At 53.0% G+C, this 19,904-nt stretch overlaps 6 protein-coding genes; 2 read left to right on the top strand and 4 right to left on the bottom strand.

The window, feature by feature from the left end:
• Positions 1-609: 609 nt before the first annotated feature.
• RCC_01200 (uncharacterized protein) lies at positions 610-1,692 on the top strand (the record flags this gene model as incomplete). XM_023766466.1 has 4 exons in its annotated part: positions 610-611; positions 659-1,109; positions 1,163-1,211; positions 1,262-1,692. Coding segments are annotated over 4 exons (933 nt in total).
• Positions 1,693-2,650: 958 nt separating this feature from the next.
• Positions 2,651-4,540, bottom strand: RCC_01201 (related to regulatory factor Sgt1; the record flags this gene model as incomplete). The annotated part of the gene is made up of 1 exon (XM_023766467.1): positions 2,651-4,540. The coding sequence occupies one exon, from the start codon at positions 4,538-4,540 to the stop codon at positions 2,651-2,653; it is 1,890 nt and encodes a 629-aa protein (XP_023622235.1).
• Positions 4,541-4,816: 276 nt separating this feature from the next.
• Positions 4,817-9,108, top strand: RCC_01202 (uncharacterized protein; the record flags this gene model as incomplete). XM_023766468.1 has 2 exons in its annotated part: positions 4,817-8,820; positions 8,874-9,108. 2 exons carry the CDS (start codon positions 4,817-4,819, stop codon positions 9,106-9,108), a joined length of 4,239 nt encoding a protein of 1,412 aa, XP_023622236.1.
• A 200-nt stretch (positions 9,109-9,308) lies between these two features.
• On the bottom strand, positions 9,309-12,914 carry RCC_01203 (uncharacterized protein; the record flags this gene model as incomplete). Its single annotated transcript, XM_023766469.1, has 1 exon — positions 9,309-12,914. The coding sequence occupies one exon, from the start codon at positions 12,912-12,914 to the stop codon at positions 9,309-9,311; it is 3,606 nt and encodes a 1,201-aa protein (XP_023622237.1).
• A 2,534-nt stretch (positions 12,915-15,448) lies between these two features.
• Positions 15,449-16,998, bottom strand: RCC_01204 (uncharacterized protein; the record flags this gene model as incomplete). XM_023766470.1 has 2 exons in its annotated part: positions 15,449-15,516; positions 15,765-16,998. 2 exons carry the CDS (start codon positions 16,996-16,998, stop codon positions 15,449-15,451), a joined length of 1,302 nt encoding a protein of 433 aa, XP_023622238.1.
• A 707-nt stretch (positions 16,999-17,705) lies between these two features.
• Positions 17,706-19,696, bottom strand: RCC_01205 (related to VTS1 Protein involved in vacular protein sorting; the record flags this gene model as incomplete). XM_023766471.1 has 2 exons in its annotated part: positions 17,706-17,750; positions 17,804-19,696. 2 exons carry the CDS (start codon positions 19,694-19,696, stop codon positions 17,706-17,708), a joined length of 1,938 nt encoding a protein of 645 aa, XP_023622239.1.
• Between the last annotated feature and the right edge of the window lie 208 nt (positions 19,697-19,904).

The raw sequence follows: 19,904 nt of genomic DNA on the forward strand, positions 1-19,904 counted from the left end.
TCCTGATGGTGGTGGTGAGGTGGCAGCAAGATATGGTTTTTGGCGCTATGACCGAGTTCGAGTATTCGATTCGCGTCAAGCACAGCCGATAGCCTGGGGAGGGCAGCGCGGGCGCGGTGAGCTGAGCTATGGGCGGTATGGCACTGCGTGTCCGACGGAGGAGAAATGGGTGTTTCTGGTGCTCGAGGGAGAATGTGGTTTCTGCGGCTTGCGGCCAGCAAAATGGGCGGATGTGGAGTGATGCGAGTGCCTAGTCCGTGTCTGCAGCGGTCAGTTGGKCTGGACGAGAGTGATGAGAGGATTGTTGTTGTTCAATGGACAAGCTTCGAGCTTTGAAACAGATTTGGGGTGAAGTCAGCGGTTCGGAGACGCTGAACTTTAAAAAGCACACGGCCCCACACCAAGACCTCCCTCTCGAGTCTTGACTCTTGCATGTGGCTCTACGGACTACATCTGACATCGACCATCCACAACGAGAAAACCTTGTGAGTCGAAGAGGCCGGAACATCGGGTACAATCGTTCGGCCAAGCATTGAATGTTACACACACTCATATCGGTGCAAATCCCATCACTTTCAACTCCTTGCTTCTCACTTCGACTGCCTCCACATGTAAGTACACTGCCTCCATTTCGTTTACAGTTTTAACGTTCCATCAGGGAGAACACCATTCTGAGAATGCTCACGCGGCGAGCACCTCTTCTCAAGAACAGACTACAGCCATCGTTCTCTCAATCACATAAACCTCAAAGACGAGCGTTCATGTCTAACGGACGACCCTTCTGGTCCCGGGAAAGCAATCCTTGGACCAGAATCCTCGGTCCCAATGTTTCAGGGTCTTCCATCACTGCCCGCGCATTTCACTCAAGCCCTGAAGCTGCCCATCGTGGCTATATTGGTGCGAAGCGGGTGCTCTGGACGATGATCGGACTCAATACTGCAGTCTTCGGCGCGTGGCAGGTGGCGGAAGCCACCAAGAACCATGAGCTCCTCGGTAAACTGCATAGGCATGCACTTCTATCTCAGAGAAACATCGATTCTGGACGATACTACACCTTCGTCACGAACGCGTTCTCTCACAAAGATCTAGGCCACTTCGTTTTCAATATGGTGGGATTGTTTACCAAAGATCTGTGAATCAGTAGCTGATAGCATGACAATAGATGGCACTCCACGCATTTGGTACTGTTGCCTCGGGTCACGGCATTGGTGGTACGATATCTTTCAGTCAACCATTCAACATTAACTGATCCCTGCAATAGGAGTCCACATGACAATGCTAGCACTTGGAAGCGCAATAGCCAGCTCTTACGCCTTGTACTATCAACGATCCTCAAAGGATAAATTCAAGAAGTCTGCTTCCGGAATTTGGCAGCGCTTCGGAAATGGCAACACCCGCGTCATAGAGATATGGCACGGCCTCGGTGCAAGTGGCATCGTGATGGGCATGGGAGCAACAGCAACATTATTGGCTCCTATGGCCCGAATTGCTGTTTTCTTCGTGCCTATGCCGTTGTTCGTTCTCACGGCTGGCTATGTCGCTTTCGACTTTTACCATCTCGACTCGGAGACCAGTAGAGTTGGGCATGCCGCACATCTTGGTGGTCTGGCGTTCGGAGCCGCGTATTACCTCACAAGCTTAAGAGGATATGGAGGCGTCTGGCAGTGGGTCCGTAGGGGGTTGAGGAGATAGACGGAGGTCGATGTAAGTGCGAGTGAGCCAAGCAGTGATGGCTGATGTATTATTACAAAGCTCAATAGTAGAACATCTTGCCTCCGGAGATTCCAATATGCGTCAACGGTCCCAATCTCGAACGTCCTCAAAATCTGCAAGATCTCTCGACCATGGYGACGTCGCAGTATTTCGCGGCGGGCATGCGGAGTACCAAATCACATACGAGCCACAAAATACGTCTACCTTCACGTGCTGTCTCTCCATATGCCGCAAACTGGAAGCTCAAAGGCGAGTAGTCAATCGAGGATGAGTGCCTTCGCCAGGTAGAGTTCCTGTGGACTGCTCGAGCAATGGACYCCACCTCACGTCGCTCCAAGAGTCGGAAGAAGGAGCCGTGTCTACTCATGTGTTCAGCGCTAGTGCAGATTCCTGTACCTTATCTCCAAGTCTGCCCCCCTCTACTCTTAGCATCTTCCAACTTCCATTACTATACCTTATAGACTTGATTCTTGTTACGAACCGATAATCTACAACCACTTTCTCAACTAGACAGCGAGCTATACCGTAGATCTAGTCTAACACCAAGGTGTCCAGCTCCAGTCATGTCTCAGCGTCTCAGCCATTCCTGGGCGTCAACAGCCGGCCGGACAATGTCTTGCCGCCTGCTGGAAGTTCCACTTGTGGTCCGTGGTAGGGTCTACCGATTTTCGTCCAGCCTGATTATGCCAACTAAAACCAAGAGAATGATTACAGCGACATTGACATCGGTGCATGAGATTTAGCCGGCGATGGAGCTTCAGAGCCAGGCAACGACGGTGAGCATGATTTGGACGAGTGAGAGCAGGATTTAGACAACGAGGAGCAGGATTCGGACGACGGCGAAGATGCCGACGTGACCAACGAAGCCGCAGAGGTTTCAGATTGCAACGAGGAAGACTTCATAAACGACGACTCGGAAGATGCGGACGGTGCAAAATCATCCCTCATCCTCATCCCTCGGCATACCCACCCCAAGTGCCTTCATCATATTCCCCGCTGGCCCCGCCATTCCCGCCTGACCCTTGAAAGCCTCCAGCATATTCTTCGCCAACCCCAAATCCACATCATTATAATCCTCATCATCAGAACTGAGTTCGCCCTCCCCGAATTCCAGCTCCTCATCCGCATCCTCAAAACTCACACTCTTCCCCACGGCCTGACTTTGCATATGAGGAGGTCTTTCCGGCCCAAAGACGACTTTCTTTGCTGACTTTTCCTTGGCCTTTCCTTTGCCCTTTCCATCCAGATTCAAGGCTCCGTGGCCTTTGAGTTCCTTCTCCATCAGCTCGATGACTTTTCGCATTTCTTCGTCTTCGTCTACGTCGCTGGCACCTTCGTCGTCCTGCAGTGCGAGTTTTCTGGCTTCGTCTAGGAGGCCGCTTTCTTCGATGTGATGTGTGGGCATCGTCATGGTTTTCTTGATTGACTTTTCGAATTCTGCTTCGTCGGTCGCTGAAGATTTCTCATCCTCAATTTCAGACTCTTCTGAGCCTTGGTCCGAAATATTGTCATCATCATCCATCTCGTCAACACCTTCAGCACCAGCTTCGTCGTCTTCAAGAAAGTCCTGAAAACGTGACACCATCTTCCGCAAATTCTCTTGAGCGCCAGTGTCCCCAAAGCCGCCGTTCTCATCATCTTTTCCAGACTTCGCTGCGTTTCCTGAAAGCTCGTTCTCGAAGTCATTGTAATCAAYGTCCAGCCATTTCTCATCGTCTTGCGTCTGCAGCCACTCCGCAATCTCAGCATCCGTGGGCAGGTGATCCTCACCACTCTCAATGTCATCCAATAGAAGCTTAATCTCCCTGACAGCCCTCTTATCCTTATTTTGCTCATCAGACACAAGCATCTCGAATCCACATGCGAGCTTCATTCCCCGGGCGACCTTCTCATCCTGCATACGAGGAATAATGCCTGTCCATGCGGGTGGGGGATCAAAGACTTGACTTCGCAGCTGTGCAAAGCCGACTTTGGTAAACTTGACGCTTACCGTGACGAAGTCCTCTGGTGGGAAGTTCAGGATGGATGTATCTTTTGTTGCGAGCGGTTTAAGGCTGATAGGATCTCTCAGGTAGAATGCCTCGACAGCTGGAGAGATGTAAGTAGGGTTGCGATTGAGAATGTAAGCGAGACTCCTTGGGATGGTTGTAAGAGCATGATGAAATGAAGAAGAGATAGCTGAAGGGTACTCCCGGAGACGATAGAAGGCCTCTTTCTCGATTGCTGGTTCGAGTATGAGTCTTTTCGGGGCCTGTTTGATCGTCGAAAGCGCATCCTGCAGAGAGATATTGCGAGGCATAGACTCAGCTTCCAGCGGGATGATTTTCAAATGGCCTTGATTGATCCAAATGCGATTTTCCGCAATCTCTGGGTTCAGCCATTTCGGAAGGGAATTTGCGGCTTCGATAAGCAGAAATTCGCCATCTGTATCGTACACTCTAATCCAAGCATCCGTAAACTTCTTGCTGAGTTCCAGTAAGAGGAACACGATTGTCCACTCGTCTGCTACCGAATCTCCAAAGTTCGATCGTCCTCGTAGATGTGGTGGTGCCGAGACGGTGGCAGAATTTGAAAGATCAAGCTTGGGATGTATACTCAAATCAAAGGCATCCCTCTGCCAGATATAGTCTTTCAGATGCTTCTTCTTCAAGTCATTCGCGGCCTTGTTAATTTCGTTTAGTCTTGATCGTATGGCGGCAGCTGTTTCGAGCTTTTCATCGATGACCTGAATGATGTATTCGACACAATCATCAGGAAGACGTTTGGGAAACCCATCGAAGCCTTCGCCGAACCATTTCAGACCATCGTCTGGGAGTTGATCGTCCATTGTGGAGTTCTTGTGTTGGGACGAGAGAAAATTAGTGCAGTGCAGTCATGGTGGATGGACTGGCTAGGGCAGATCCTTGGATCGGGGCAAGTCCGGGTGAAATTTGCCGATCAATGTTGCTTTGTTGACATGGCCAAAACAGACGACATAGCTTTCGACGCGCCCCAAGCTTCTTTTGATACCGCGTCTTCACCATACTCACGACGACGCCGCCGCCGCTGGGACGCGCGCATGCCGGACACTAACATATGATCAGACGTGTAAACCATATTCAACATGGCGCACCACTACATCAACACGCCGGGCACCGACCGCGGCGACAACACTTTCCTCAGCCCTTCGAAGCAGCTGGACATGTCGGTCGTGCAACCCTTTGGATCGCCGTCTAAGATGCCTGGACAAGATCTGCGCAATCAAATGCGCGGTCTGCGCGGTGCCGCGCCTGCTATGAGGACACCGCGTCCAAGGGCAGCGCTCGTGGATAAGCGCAATCCGGGAGCGAAGCAGGAGTTCACACCGCTACTAAAGAGCGCCAAACGTAACCAGCTCATGCAGCAGAGCATTCTGGAGGACAAGGAGAACTCGACCGGGAACCATACGATGCAAACTCCGGCCGGACTGAGGCAAAGCTACGGGAGCCGCGCCACACCTGGCTTGCCAGTCAACAGCTCAATGCTGGACGACCATACTGGCAGCTCAGGTGATCGGGAAGCCACGCCCATGGCACCTGCTCCTGTGAGCTCCTCCATGCTGGACTCAACGCCCATGCCACAGCTTCCCAACCGCGCCGGTGTGCTGGAGCAGGGCAATGTCTTGACGCTTCGCGACCAGGAAGCGAAGCTTGACCAGATTCAGAAGGACAACTTCAGTTTGAAATTGAAGATTCACTATCTAGAGGAAGCTCTGCGCAAAACCGGGAATGAGTTCCACCAGCAAACACTAAAAGAGAATGTGCATCTCAAGACAAACAAAGCGGAGCTCGAGATCGATCTGAAGAAACAACGGAAGCGTCTACACGAAGCCGAGCACCAGTTGGAGGAATACAAAGTGTGGCTGAAGGAGTACCAGGAGAAGGTTAAGAAGCGGCATACGAGCGAGCGCGATCAAGAGGAGTTCGATCGCTTGCAAAAGATGGCCGAGGAATCACAAAAGATTGCGGATGAGCGTGAGCAGGAGTTGGAGGAGATGCGCGACAAGCTGGACATGGCCGAGCAGCTGCAGAACAATGAAGATGAGGCACAACGGCTCAAGGACACTGTTGCGGATCTGGAGCACGACCTTCGTGATCGAGAGCGTGAGCTGGACGAAAAGGACGCTGAATTGGAGGCGTTGCAAGAGAAGTTGCAATCCGCAGAGCAGGCACCGGCCGACTCAGATGACCTGCAGCGGCTCAAGGAAGACATCCAGGACTTGGAATCTGACGTTCGTGATCGAGAGCGCCAATTGGAGGAGAAGGATGCCAAGCTGCAAGATCTGGAAGACCAACTCAAATATGTGGAGGCTGATAATGAGAACGTAAAGATCATGCAGCAAGACATCGACGAATTGGAAGCCGAGCTCAAGGAGGCGCAGGACGAGTCCAAGGACAAGGATGCACAGATAGCAGAGCTTCAAGAACGTGTGAACAGTGCGTACGACCGCGAGTCATCTACCAAGCGACTCCAGGAAGCTATTGCCGATCTTGAGAACAAGCTGCGTCAGAAAGAGCAGACTTTGGAAGAAACCAACGAGCAGTTGAAGACCCTGGAGAGGCGGGCACAATCAGCCGACTCTGCGAGCTCTGAGCTGCGTGAACTCGAGAGCAAGCTACGCCTGAAAGATCGGGACCTCGAGGAGGCMCATGAGCAGCTCAAGACTCTTGAGAGCCGGGCACAGTCAGCTGACTCCACGGACTTTGAGCTTCGCCAACTCCAAAACAAGCTACGTCAGAAAGACCAGGCCTTGAACGAAAGTAACGACAAGCTAGTAGCATTGGAGAAGCGGGCGCAAGTGGCCAACTCTACTCACACTTCTGAACTTCGTCAACGCGATGAGAATCTCCGCAACGCCCAGCGCGAACTGGCGGACAAGGAAGGGGAAATCAAGGCGCTTCAGGAACGCGTTCAGACTGCCCGTGGGAGCTGGGACTCTGAGGCACAGAGGACAGATGCCCGTATACAAGAGAAGGACCGCCTCATTCACGATAAAGAGGCTCAGCTTCGGGAGAAATCCCGCGTTATCGAGCAGAGAGACGAGGAACTGGAGGATTTGCAAAAGAGGGTGCGCACCGCCGAACATGCTCGGGATGATGCCGTCCGAAAGCAAGGTCACCGTGCGCGAGAGGTCGAGGATCAAGTCAGTGAGCTGCAGGAGAAGTTGCGGGTGGCGTCTGCAAGCACACAGGCCAAGCTCAATGAGAAAGACGGACTGATCCAGGCTCGCGAGAGCGAAATGCAGAGTCTGCAGAGCCGTCTCAGCTCTTTGCAGTCAGGCGAGAGCGCTGAGCTGAGGCAGAGGAACGAGCGTTTGCAGCATCTGGAGTCTGAGCTCAAGGCGAAGGATCGTGACCTCAAAGATCAATCTCAGCAGATCACGATGATGAGGTCTCGACTCGGAGCTATGGAGACGCCTTCGAAGAAAGACAGCCTACTCAAGCAACAAGCCGATGAAGTGCGCTCACTTCAGCAGGAGTTAAACAAGCTGGAGCAAGACAAGGATGCCGAGCTGGACGAGCTGGAGCAGCATCTGCAAACTTTGGAGARTGAAAACGCCGAGCTCAAGGCCGGCTTAGAGGCCCATCGCAAGAAGTTGGAGACCACAGACCGCGATCACAGTCTACTCGGCCACAAGGACCAGGAACTTAGAACAAAGGACGAGCAGATCAATTCGCTTGAGCGTGAGCTTGATCTTCTTACTGCGAAGCTACAAAAGGCTGTCGAGCAACGGCGGAGTGATGTAGAGCAGCTTGAGCGTGAGCTAGAGATTGCTCGCTCGAGCGGCGAAGGTAATGTCGCAGAGGTGCAGCGTCGTATGGACGCCATGAAGTCTGAGCTTGTCACAGCGCATCGCAAGGAAGAGAGGGTCCTCAAAGCAGAGATTGAGCTTCTGCTCAAGGAGTTTGACGTCTTCAAGGCGAACAACGCATCTCTTCAGCAGAGAATTCAGGAGCTAGAACATGAGGTTGAGACAGCCAGGCAAGCGAACGTGGCAGAATCATCCGCAAGTGATCGCGAACAGCTCAGTCAGAGGCTTAAGGATATGGAGAGTGCGCGTAATACGCTTCTCGTCACGGTCAAGAGCCTCGAGGGCGATCTTGAGACCGCGCAGAAGTCCCGGTCCACTGGCACGCCTGTCAGAGAGAGGCAGGATCTTCGCCAAAAGCTTCGCGATGCCGAGGATAGAGTATCGAAGCTGCAGCAGAAAGTCGAGACCTTGGAGACTGAGCTCTTATTTGCACAGCAAGAGAAAACAATCGCCGAGGAGCGACACGACTTGCACGACCTGGTCAAGACCACGAAGATCGAAGCTGAGAAGCTTTCTATTGAACTCGGCAAGCGGGACAAGAAGGAGTCTGCCATGCGCAAGTCCCAAAGTGATCTGCGCCATGAACTGCAGATTGCCCAGACGGACGCTGAGGACCTTCAAGCCCAAGTCCAAGATCTAGAAACGAGACTGGAATCTTCCACAGCGAAGCAGCAAGAGTACCGGGCCCAGATCAAGGAGCTCAGGGTTGCCAGATCGCAACTGGACGAGCTTGAGCTTCAATTACAAGATCGCAAAGGCAGTTCTTCTGGCAATGCGAGACGGGAAGCTGAGCTTCGGAACCAACTTCGCGAGGCCCAGGCCGAGCTTGACCGCGTCCAGGTTGAAGCACAGGACAAGGACAACCATCTGCAATTTGCGATTGCCAAGCAGAAGGAACTACGCGAGCGCCTTCGCAACGCAAAGACTGACGACACATTCACCTTGGGTCGCATGGATCTTCAGGCTCAGCTTGAAGACGCCGAGCTCGAAATCCAAGCACTACAGAATCAACTGGCAGATCGTACAACGAAGTTGCAGGGCTCGTTGAAGCGGGAGGAGGAGCTTAGAGCCAAGTACAAGGGTCTGCGATCTTCCCAGGACGACGGCAAGCAGGTTGCGAATACTGTTCCTGTGAAGCAGTACCAGGCTGAGCTGAAAGGTCTGGTCAAGCAGATTGAGTTCCTACGAGCCAACCTCAAGCGCGAAGAAGGCTTCCGCAAGGCTCTGGTATTTGTCAAGAAGTGGTTCTTGGACCAGGTGGACATGTACAATGCTTGGTAAGTCAATTGGTCTCGATGGTAGAAGTGTCACGCTAACAGCTTGTTCGCAGCAATGGAGCACATCTCAACCTTCTCGCGGAGATGGGCATCACTCCAGACATTTCATTCCACGCCAAGAAACGCACTCTCAAGAGTGTAGGGCTGGCGGTCGTGGCGAGTGTGCGAATGAGAAAGATGGCGGAGTCCTGGGCGGGAAGCAGGAAGACTCAGGAGAGTCTCTTGAAGAAGTTGGAGTCGATGAAGAGTAAAGGGCGGCAAAGTGGAGTGAAGGCTGTCGCGAAATGATGATACGACGTTGCTGTCAGCAATCACTGGGTCCGCATGATTGATATGATGAAATGGGTCTTGCTCGCTAGCGAGGTGTTAAGGCGCGTAATTTTTGGGAGATTTCATCGCTTCGAAATTGAGGTTATGCTCCATCACGAATGAAGCATCATTATTTTTCAGCCGTAATGGCAACGAGATTCAGTAGATTCAGTCCCTCACTATCCCCCGCTAACTGGTAAAGCAGATTTTTGGGTATCAGTATCGCTCGAACTTCTGTATTGCTTGGCATTCACAAACGAGGAACCCCCACCGAGCGACCACATTGAAGAGTGCGTGGTCACTGCAGGCGTCCTCTTCCTCCTCGCACGAGGGACAACAGGTGCGCCCTCCCACGCTGTTCCCTCGGGCAGTACCTCGCCCTTCATCACCAACGACAAGCAACCCAATTGCGCATTGTCCGAAACGGAGCTTCCGGGCAAGCAAACCGAGTAAGGTTTCAGACACGCCTGCTTTCCAATAGCCACCCGTCCTATTTTCATGACACGGTCTTCGAATAGATGTGTCTGGGCCCCACAGCTCTGATTGATCATTGCTTCGTCGCCAATGCTCACGCAATCGTACTCGGTGATATCGCTTGCGAGAAGTGTGACGCGGGAGCCGACTTTGACGCCTAGTAATCGGAAGAGCATTGCAAGATAGGGAGTTCCGACTAGGAGGTTCGCAAGAAGAGGCTCTGTGATTGTTTCGTATGTACTGGTAACGGCTTCACTCAGCCAGACGTTGAGACTCCAGAGTGGCCATTCCGCGGGTTTGTAGCGGCCGATCAGAGTCCATTTTAGCAGTATTGTGATTAACAGAGCAGGAAGAGAAAACATGAAGAAATAGAATGCTGGGAGCATCATCAGGGTGTAGACTGCTCCKATGTAGGTGTATAATAGGTAGCAGATTTGGAGGGAGAATCCTAGACCAAAGATCATCATTGCTCGGGGGAGGATGATGCGGATTCCTTCGATTGTGAGACGGGCCAGAATGCGGAGTCTGGAGGGGTTGAAGAGATGTTTGTCTTCGTGGCCTTCGACGCGGTGTCGAGCTGGCATGAGGACCGGTGGGGATCCGAAGCAGGATGTGTTGCTTGCCAAAGGCTTCACGGGAGCGATGGATAGGACACCGACTAGAGTGCCGGAGGCGAGTGTGGTTCCTTGCGGGATCATGGRGGCGTTTCCGGCGAATGCACGAGCTTCGAGCTTCGTCTTCTTCAGTGTCAGTTGGTTTCCTCGGATCTCTGCGTCTCCTAGCTTGACGGCATCGGCGACGAAGCTTTCTTCACCAATTTCCAAGAGCTCAAACGGTAGTCCGCGAGCAGTCGAAACCTCAGCTCGCTTGCCAATCTTCACACCAAGAGCTCGGAGGAAGGGAACAATGTAGAGCGTCGCAAAGACTGGATGCAATATCTCCAGAGCAAGATCCATCAAGCGATCGACAAACCATTTTCGCAGATACCAAGAGCTGTAGATGCTGTATTTGCCTTCTTCGAGCGGTCCAAGAATGGCGTGGCGGAACGAAAGCAGCTGGATGAAGATGATTACCTGATATGCGAGCGCAATGGGAATTGCAAGAGCTCCCACTTGTCCCCAGCCTCCTACGGCTCGGAGTGAAACAACATCGAACATGAGGAGACCTGGAAGCTGAGGCGTAAGATATAAAAGAGGTATCACCAGTCCACTGATCAATATGTTCCCAATGAGCATGGCTGCCGCACGTGCTGTTGATGGTCGCGTTTTTGGTCCTAGAGCGCCAGCTTCCTCGTGCACATTGCTCTCAAATTGTGCCGGAGATCCGTGGAAGCGTTGATATGTTGGAATCCGCATGCCATCGGGGATTAAAGAGAGTGCTGCAACTTCAGCGCCCTCTTCAACGACCGCGCCGCCTTCAACGACACAATTGGATCCAACAATGGCGTTGTCGTGGACGGTGACCTTCTTGAGGATCAGCCTGCCCCTTTCGACAAGACTGACTGCGAGAACGACATCAGATCCAATGATGACATCGTCTCCAATCTCCACAAGATCGCAGCATGCACCGATGGCCATGGAGCCCATGTGGCAGAAATTGCCGACTTTGGCGCCCATTGCTCGCAGAAAGTAGGCGTAGAGAGCTGATTCAGCGATGAGCTTTGGGTTCGCAAGGGCGACCAGTCGCTCTGCCGTCCACCAGCGATAGTAATAGACACCGTAGAGAGGATACTCTCCTGCTTTGGCTTTCCCGAGTATCAGCCATTTGCCTGTAATTGCGACCAAAGACAGGCAAGGTGGAATTGCCACGAAGATTCCATATGCCGCGAGAATCGCCCATCCGATATGTCTGACTCTCAAAAGGTAGTCGAACAACAGATATGRGACCAAAATCTCGATCGAGTGTATGAAGAAGAGGAAGAAGAGCGGGAAAAGCTGAGCGATTCCACAGACAACGAATTTCGTTTGAGACACGGGCAAGTGTTCTCCTGTGCTCGGACCTGTACTGTCTACTTCGTCCACGCTCTCGAAATCTTTCTCGAAGTCGTAGGAAGAGGTAAATCGAGCAGCAATATTCGTTGGGGTGCGTCCTTCGTAGATATCAGGGAGACCTATTGAGGCAAAGGGCACGTATCCTTCCGTGCCGTTTCGAATTTGCCGAAGACGCGACACAAGTATGGCGGCTGTCAGAGAGTGACCTCCCAAGTCATCGAAGAAGTCAGCGTCTGGCTTGATGCGATCAGCTTGAGGAAAAATGACAGTCATCGCCGCTAACAGCATTCCCAATGGGCTGTCCATATCTTTCTCAGCGGAGCACTCCAAATATTGGTCCTGACTCTGCATCGATGCTACAAGCTCCGTCGCCTTACGAGCGGATGTCTCTTGCAGAGCCTTGGCGTTGATCTTGCCACTGGGTAACCTTGGCATCTCATCCGCGTTGAGGAAGTATACCTCCTCTGGTTGCATGTAAGCCGGCAGACGTTGCGTGCAAAGTTGCTTGATCGATGCAACATCGCGATCARCCTCGGGTCTGATCACGATGAAGGCCTCTAATCTAGCTGTCTCCGAGCCGGCGTTGGCCAAGATTACGGCGGCAGCCTGCACATCTGGATGGCTAGATATTAGGGATTCTATCTCGCCCAGCTCAATACGGAATCCACGATGCTTTACTTGGGTGTCGATTCGGCCGAGGAACACAATCTTGAAGTCTGCTTGTAATCTGACTCGATCTCCCGTGCAGTACAATCGCTCGCCACTGCTAGCTGCGAGAGGGTGAGGAATGAACTTCTGGGCCGTGAGTTCCGGGCGCCCGACGTATCCAAGCCCTACGCAGGGACCGCCGATTGCAAGCTCTCCTTCTACGCCTTCAAAGAGCTCCAGAGGCTGCGGTACAGCGGTTGGCACATCTTCTGAAATGGGCAGTAGGCAGGCATGGTAAGATGGCAAAGGGCGACCAATAGTGACGGGGACATCCGGTTGTAGTTGGTCCCATGTGGCGGTTACGGTTGTTTCGGTTGGACCATATGTGTTGATAATCCGTAATCCATCTCTTGCGAGGCGTTTGACCAAGGCTGATGGGCACGCCTCGCCACCCAAGTTGATGACTCTAACGCTTGGAGGAAGCAGAGAGGATTCGCCATCGATCTGAGAAATACCCATAATACTGATGAGTGTCGGCACTGCGTTGACAATGGATACCCCTCGAGCCTGCCAGATGCCTGGTAGGCCTGCTATGTCCACACACTCTGCTCGCGTGCCAATGGTGAGGTGTGCTCCACCGGCGACAGTAACCCATATCTCTTCTACGAACATGTCGAACGCGGGCGAGAATCCATTCCATACAATGTCCTCGGTAGTGGTCTGCAAAATCTCTCTTTCACTCAAGGAGAATATGAGTGCTGCAGAATGTGGTATAGCTATTCCTTTAGGTGTTCCTGTAGTGCCGCTTGTATATATGAGGTAGGCTGCGTCGTTTGGGCGTGGGCCGGGCTGAAGGACCTGCATAGCTGCCGCCGCTCTGGCCTGCCTTGAAAGCTCGTCATAGGTGCATACCTGGAAAGAGGTTATACTGGAAGCTTCGCAAGGCTCTGAAACACATCGTTGTACTTCGTGGGCCCGCTCAATATGGGCCGCATCGCAAATAAGGGCAGAGGCGGAGGCGTCCAGTATACAAACAGCGGCTCGCTCGACCGGAACGTCTGGGTCCAGAGGAAGCCACGTTGCCCCTGAGTATGTTGTGGCAAGTATACTGAGGATGAGATCAAGGCCTTTCTCGAGCCATACCGCGACGACTGGAGCTTGTTCACTTCTTGCGTGATGGTCGGTACGTAAATGGGTAATCTGGGCAGCCAGTGATGTCGCGATTGTATCCGCCTCTGCATATGTCACCGTTTCGAGTTCATCTTCGTCTTTACGGCAGGAGAAAGCGATGCTCTTGGGTCGTATTCTTGCTTGGTGTTGGAATAGCGATGGTAGGGTTGTAACGGACGGAGGAGGGAGGGGTGCATTGTTCAGAGGAGCAATCCCCCTTAGCACCCTGGTGTCCAGAAGGTGCGATGCCATCGAGATGGTGCTTCAATTCAACAAGACCAACATGAATGAGAGTTCGCGACGAAGTGAGGACGAATATCAGAAATGCGAAATAGCAAGGGATTTGAGCACACGACCTCCTCATATGCCACTCGCGACCTACCACCGGGCAGGAAGGGCGTCGTCGGACCCAACACGCTACGCTCCTATGAGTTGAAACGCTCTGCACTGCCTTGCCTGTCATCTGGATTCTCGGCCGTTCCATTGTTGGTTGCAGCGGATACGATTTGCTTGCGTATGCTCGACATGACGCGGTCCGTACGGGGCTTTTCCCGATTGAGCATTGGGAACCATCCTTGCATGCCCATCCTCCTGGCGCCCATGCGGACGGCGAGACGCCGAGTGGCTTGAGTAGAGGCATTGTCAGCTACTTTGAAATGTATGACATCTCGTAAAGCACTGCCACGGTAGCGATCTCACTTGCGTAACTCCAATGCTTGAGTGCAGATATTATGAGGATGACTCAAGATGAGTTGTCTCACACCAGGGGACTTCGCGGGCTGCGTGATTTACCGAAAGTTTTTACTTCGTGGTATATGGCTTGAACCTTTTCACCACAGTAGCCTGTTGGAATTGGCGCCAGAAATTTGAGCCTGCTGCCTGCTGATCACGGGTCAAGCTAAAGAGCTTAACAGAGCTTGGCATATTCTTAAATCTCCTTCATCTCGCGGTAATAACGGCATGGCGTGGCGCCTCGATGAATACGTGGACGGCACGTTGTGCCGGAAACAGATCCACGCCTCAACCACGAGGCATTACACCGCGACATCTCCTCAAGGCTCACGCGCATGTTCGCTTGCTCGAATGTTTGCCAAGAGTCCGACACCCGTGCTGTCCATCCACTGCGAAGCACCAAGCCGGCGTTGAGTGGTACGGTGTAGTCAAGCTGAGCATAGCATCGGTTCACGAAATCCGCGTCTTCATGAAACCCGGTCTGGCTTGTCGTGATGGTTGTCATAAGGTGAACGGACATGAGATTCGGATTCCGTCAGCGGGGATGCGATGCAGAGATCCCAAGGAGACGTCGAGGAAAGCCTGAATGTGGCACTCCGCCCAGGCCATGTACATGATTCCGTACCTGTGCCTGGATGAACCCGACCGGACTTGAACCGGGAGAGTCGAAGAAACTGACTTTGAACGAACCCAGATGATGTGCTGTGAGGTGCATCCGTGCACCCCACGATTAGGGTGCATAGCCCTGTGAGCCTCGTGGATTGCGGGGAAACCGTGCTTTCCCTCGTCACTGCATCGACGCGTCCGTTCTGAGAAATGAATTGATCAGCCTGACCTCTTCCTCGACAGATCACAATGCAGCACGTCTTCGTCTTTCCGAGTCTCACAGGGATCAGACACGGATTAGTTTTCGCGCTTGCGATGCGGGTTAGCAACGGCATACAGCGGGCTTCCTTGAAGTTCAACTCTGTGATCTGCGTATTTGTTGGCCCGAAGAAGATCGGCGCATGGATTGCGTAAGCTTCCATACCAGGTGTGAGGTGTTCCTCAAAAGGGGTGAAGGTTCGCAGTTTGTGCCACACGTTTCTTTTCGTGATGACACACATCTCCCGAGTGGCAACCACTTACCTGATCATTACATTGGTTCCTGCCATTACTATTCTTGGCCGGCTCGCGACCTGACTAAAGAATTCTCTCGTCGGAGTAAAGTGGCTTGAATAATAGATTGAATTTCACTAACGCTTCAATGCCTGCTATCTATAGCACATTCAAACTCGCCCACAACTCCTGCCAACCTGTGCATCTCACATCCAAAGCGCCTGATTCCATTCCTTCAGCCAGCTCATCGAATCTGTACGAATTGTCGTGTTGTCTAGAAGTCATGGTTAGTGAGGGTCTACCGCCAATGACATTGAGGAGATGCTGCCATACATAAGTCGAGATACTACCGAAGAGCAGGAAACGAAAACATTACAAAGAAAACGACGCGATGCCATTTTGCGAAGCACGATCAAATAGAGAAGTACATTAGGAGAAGTGAAGTAAAACTTGCGTTGTCTTATCCTTTTTGTAAAGCACGGAACTGCATTCAAAGAAAAGCAGCGATGAGACAGCACATACCTGCAGCCACTAGCCAGCCGGCGACCTCTGTAGCAGAGGCATCGGAGGTAGTCGCGCTTCTCTTGACCGGGGCGTCAACAGTGCTAGAAGGCTGAACTTGTGACGCAGAGTCGGTAGGTACAGCATGATTGTGGTGACCATGATGATGATGGCTCTTGACATCGTGATCATGCTCTGACAATGACCGCTTGCTCGGGGCGTCGTAAGAAGGGGCACCAGCGGAGTAGAAGTCAATGCTCCCAATCTCAAAGTACGACTCCTTGAAAGCGAGTGGGTTTGCTCCAACGTACTCGGCGCAAGTTTTCGCTCCAGTCAACTTTGCCGGTCCGTTGTTCCAGACCTCTTCCTTTCCGGCCCAGTCTCCACAAAAGTCAATGTTCAAAATAAGCTGCATGTTCTTGAATGTCGTGCCGAAATCGCCTTTGCCTGTGAATTTCGCGAGAGGCTTGCGAGTCCAAGTGGCGCTATCAGGATGTCCTGCGACGAGATCGGCTGGAAGCTGGTCGCGAGGGAAAAGCCAGACTGTGATGCCGTCATTTGTCCAGTCGTGAACATAGACGCCTCCACGCTGAGCATTGAACGCTTCGCCAGCGGTCGCGAGTGAGCTGTTGGATGTGTCGTGCTCCATCGTGATAGAGCAGCCCTTGGTAGCGTCAACGGCATTGCAATTTGAGTCAACCAGGCTACCTTGGAAAGCGTCGGTTGAGTTGTCGACGACAAATCCCGGAGCGGTGTGAAGAGTGACAGCGTTGCCCTCAGCAGTGTGCACATACTCCAAGATGTCGGACTCCCCTGAGGATGGCCAAATGCCATCAGCCCCCAACATCCAAATGGCTGGCCATACGCCGTTCTGAACTGGGATGTGGCGAACGTCAATGACAGCCATGGAGCCAGCGTTGAATTTCTTGTCGCCGATCAGGCGGACGGAGTTGCGAGCCACGGATGTGGTGGTGTTGTAATCTACGCCGATGTAGGCGGTGGACGCGTTCGAGGTGAGATTGTGGATGAAGCCCACGAGACCGGTGTTTGCGGCCGTCAAACGTGATGTGTAATTCACGAAGCCATTAGTAGGATCAGCTCCTGTGTAGAACGAGAAGTTGTCGAAGAAGCTTGAGCCCTTATATGATGTTGTAAGGGAGTAACTTGAATTAGTGGCAGCCCGAGCGCTAATAGGAGTGTGTGGCGCAGCGAGTGCTGTGGTTGCGACCAGCGCGAGGATATTTCGTGTAAGCATGATGCCTGGAAGACTTGGTTGTAAGGTTTGAGGAGTGATCGGTTTGCGGTGGTGAAATTTGGAGATTGCAGCCGGTGCAATTTGTTTGCTTGGTTGATGGAATAGGGTCGAGAAGAGTTGTCTCAGACAAGTCTTGGAGGTTTGAGTGGTGATGTGAGGGAGTGTTTCGAAAGATCTGGCCAGGCCACGAAAGAGCCGTCGATTATATGACGGCTGCTTGCTGCCGTGAATGCAATCTCCTCGGTCTTGTGCTGTGCTTGTCAGAAGGACAAGAAATCATTGTGATCTGTGCAGAGGATGTCTTTGTGACATTGCCGCGTGGCTTTTCCTTGAACAATGCGGGCTGCTTCAGACAATAGAACAAAAGATTTGATAATAGGAAGGTTCTGTGAATTTTATTACGTGATCTTCGCCACGTGGAGGTGAGTGAATGAATCTAGTTTCGCCCACTTTTAGCGTGTCAGGGGTCCAATCCCCTGTTCTCACCTCACTCTGCATATTTGCTCACCAGCAGCATTCAACAATCAACCCAATTACCCCAGTGACACCCTTTTCATGCTCGCGCTCTCCGTACATTGGGCAATGCTGTCATTTGTCTGATGGACATCGTAATTAGTAACGTTTGTAACAGAGACATCGTGTCTTTTGAGAATAGTGGTCAATGCCGGGCGAGCGGGTTCCAGCTCGATCGCGCACACAGCAGATTTCTAAATGCGTCCATCGTTTTGAGCTTCGCGAACTTGCTCAAATACCTGAGAAAAGTTAGCGATGCGTGGAATCAAACACCACAGTCTAGGCATCTCACCTTTAGCAGCTTGCTTCTGGCACCTTTGGCAGCCACGCCTTTGTTTTCCAGTCCAGCATCGTCCAGGGCTACCAGATCCTGCCATCGCATATCCTTCAGATTGTCGGTATATTTGTGCAGCCTCAGCGTACGCAACCAGTTCGGAATGTCGCTCAGCAGAGTGAGATCGGTGGGGTCTTCTGGCGGCTTGGAACTGCCTCTCCGCCCCCTCGGCGAGCGTCCTCGCTCGCCTCCCATTCCAGAACCTCCAGCGTCAGAGAGATAGCCCTCGCTGTAGCCACCCATGTAGACTTGTCCAAAGTTGGAGCCTGCCATGCCATTGTTCATCCCGCCCATGCTACCGTTGCCATCGTATGCCGCAAGATAGCCGTTCTGTTGCGCCGTGTGCGGCGGCATCATACCCATGCTCGCGTTGCTGCCTGGTGGACCAGTGATGGCGATACCAGGGGAGTTTGGACGCGAACGATTGGCTTGCATACTGGCTAGGTGATGTTGCTGCATGGCCGCGGCTTGCTGCGGGGTGAGTACCTGGCCGTGTACATTGGTCATGAGGATGTTGGATGGCATGCCTGGCGACATTGGCTGCTGGGAGCCTTCCTGCGAGCGCGTGCGGCGGAACTTGCGGGGGTCATCGAGCTGCAGGCGGTTGTTGACGGTGGACAGAGCCGCCAACTTCATTGCTGTGGCGTTTGCGACCATGTCAGCCTGGTGTCCACTTTGCTGTTGGCTGAAGTTGGGAACCATCGGAGTATTAGTCATTGATGCCCAGCTTGCCCCAGGGGCATACGGAGAGAGAATCGGCATGCCAGAGCTATCGTTGGCGCTGATGGTCTGACTCTGGATGTTGTTGTCGCTCGAGATCGGGAAACCACGAGGAGTTGGTGGGAGGCGTGCAGACAAGGGCRTCGTACCAAATTGGCCCATTGGTGCAGTCGCAGTCGCATACTGATTGCTAGAAGATGATTTAGGACGTCCGATTGGCGGCTGGTTCTCCGAGCTGCTAGCAGACCGCCATGGGCCTGATGGAATGCCAGAGACACCATTCCGCTTGGAACTGTCCTCATCTGTCTGGGCCATGGCTGGCATGTACTGAGATGAGCGATCGCCAATCGCACTGTTCCTGTTGGACTTGGGCAGGGAGCCGGTGGTCTTTTGGAACTCGGCCTTCTGGTCCTCGATCGCGTTCGCTGCATCTGGGAACATGGACTTGATGGTGCTTGGGTCTAGCTGCGACATACGCTTGGCTCCTGGAGATGGTGGCGGCTTGCTGCCAAAGCCGAAGGAGCCACGCGAGCCACCCTCAACGTTCAGCTTGCTCATGGCATCTGTCATACGCGAGGACATTGGATCCTTCTCACCAAACGTGGCCGGCGAGAGCATACCGGACATGGGGCTATTCTTGGCCATCTGCTGCAGGACCTGGATGAAGAAGCGAATCTGCACCTGTGTCGTCTGCTGGAGGAGAGCGTACAAGGCAGCGGTACGTTCGGGCTCACTTAGCACGCGAAACCATTGCTCAATAGCACTCAGCTCATCTTTGAAATCTTGATCAAGTGTGGCGGCAGCCATCTCCTCGAGGGTGTTCTCGTACTGATCTATGTCAGCGATCCACTGCTGTGCAGCCCGCTCGGCCACTTCATCAGCATTCCCAGTGCCGACACCCTGCTGGAAGTGGGTGAAGTACACCTCACTAGCGGGACGAATGCCGCGGGTGGCCAGGGGAGATGTCGACGACTGGCCGAAGTGGCCCATGTCGGCCGAGGCGCGCAAGTGGTGGCCAGAGGAACCACCGAGAGGACGTGTCTGCGGCGGGCGTAGCGTCGACCCCTGAGACGATAGCGGCGTACTGGACGACTCTGGGGTGCTGTTGCGGTTGCCGATGATGTTCGACATGGTGGATGGTGGAAGGGCGGCTCTCTCTGGAATTTCTCGGGCGAAGTGAATATGTGCGGTGCGGTGTGCGATGCGATGCGATAGACGATAGAGAGGAGCGCGGCGTCGAAGTGACCTGCTGGACCTGCAGACCTCAAAGGTACTCGACGCGCTGGGGATGGGCGGGCGCAAAGGCGAGGGAGGATGTCGATGCAGCACGCGAAGTTTG

Source organism: Ramularia collo-cygni (genome assembly GCF_900074925.1).
Source record: "Ramularia collo-cygni strain URUG2 genome assembly, contig: RCC_scaffold01, whole genome shotgun sequence".
NCBI lineage: Eukaryota > Fungi > Ascomycota > Dothideomycetes > Mycosphaerellales > Mycosphaerellaceae > Ramularia > Ramularia collo-cygni.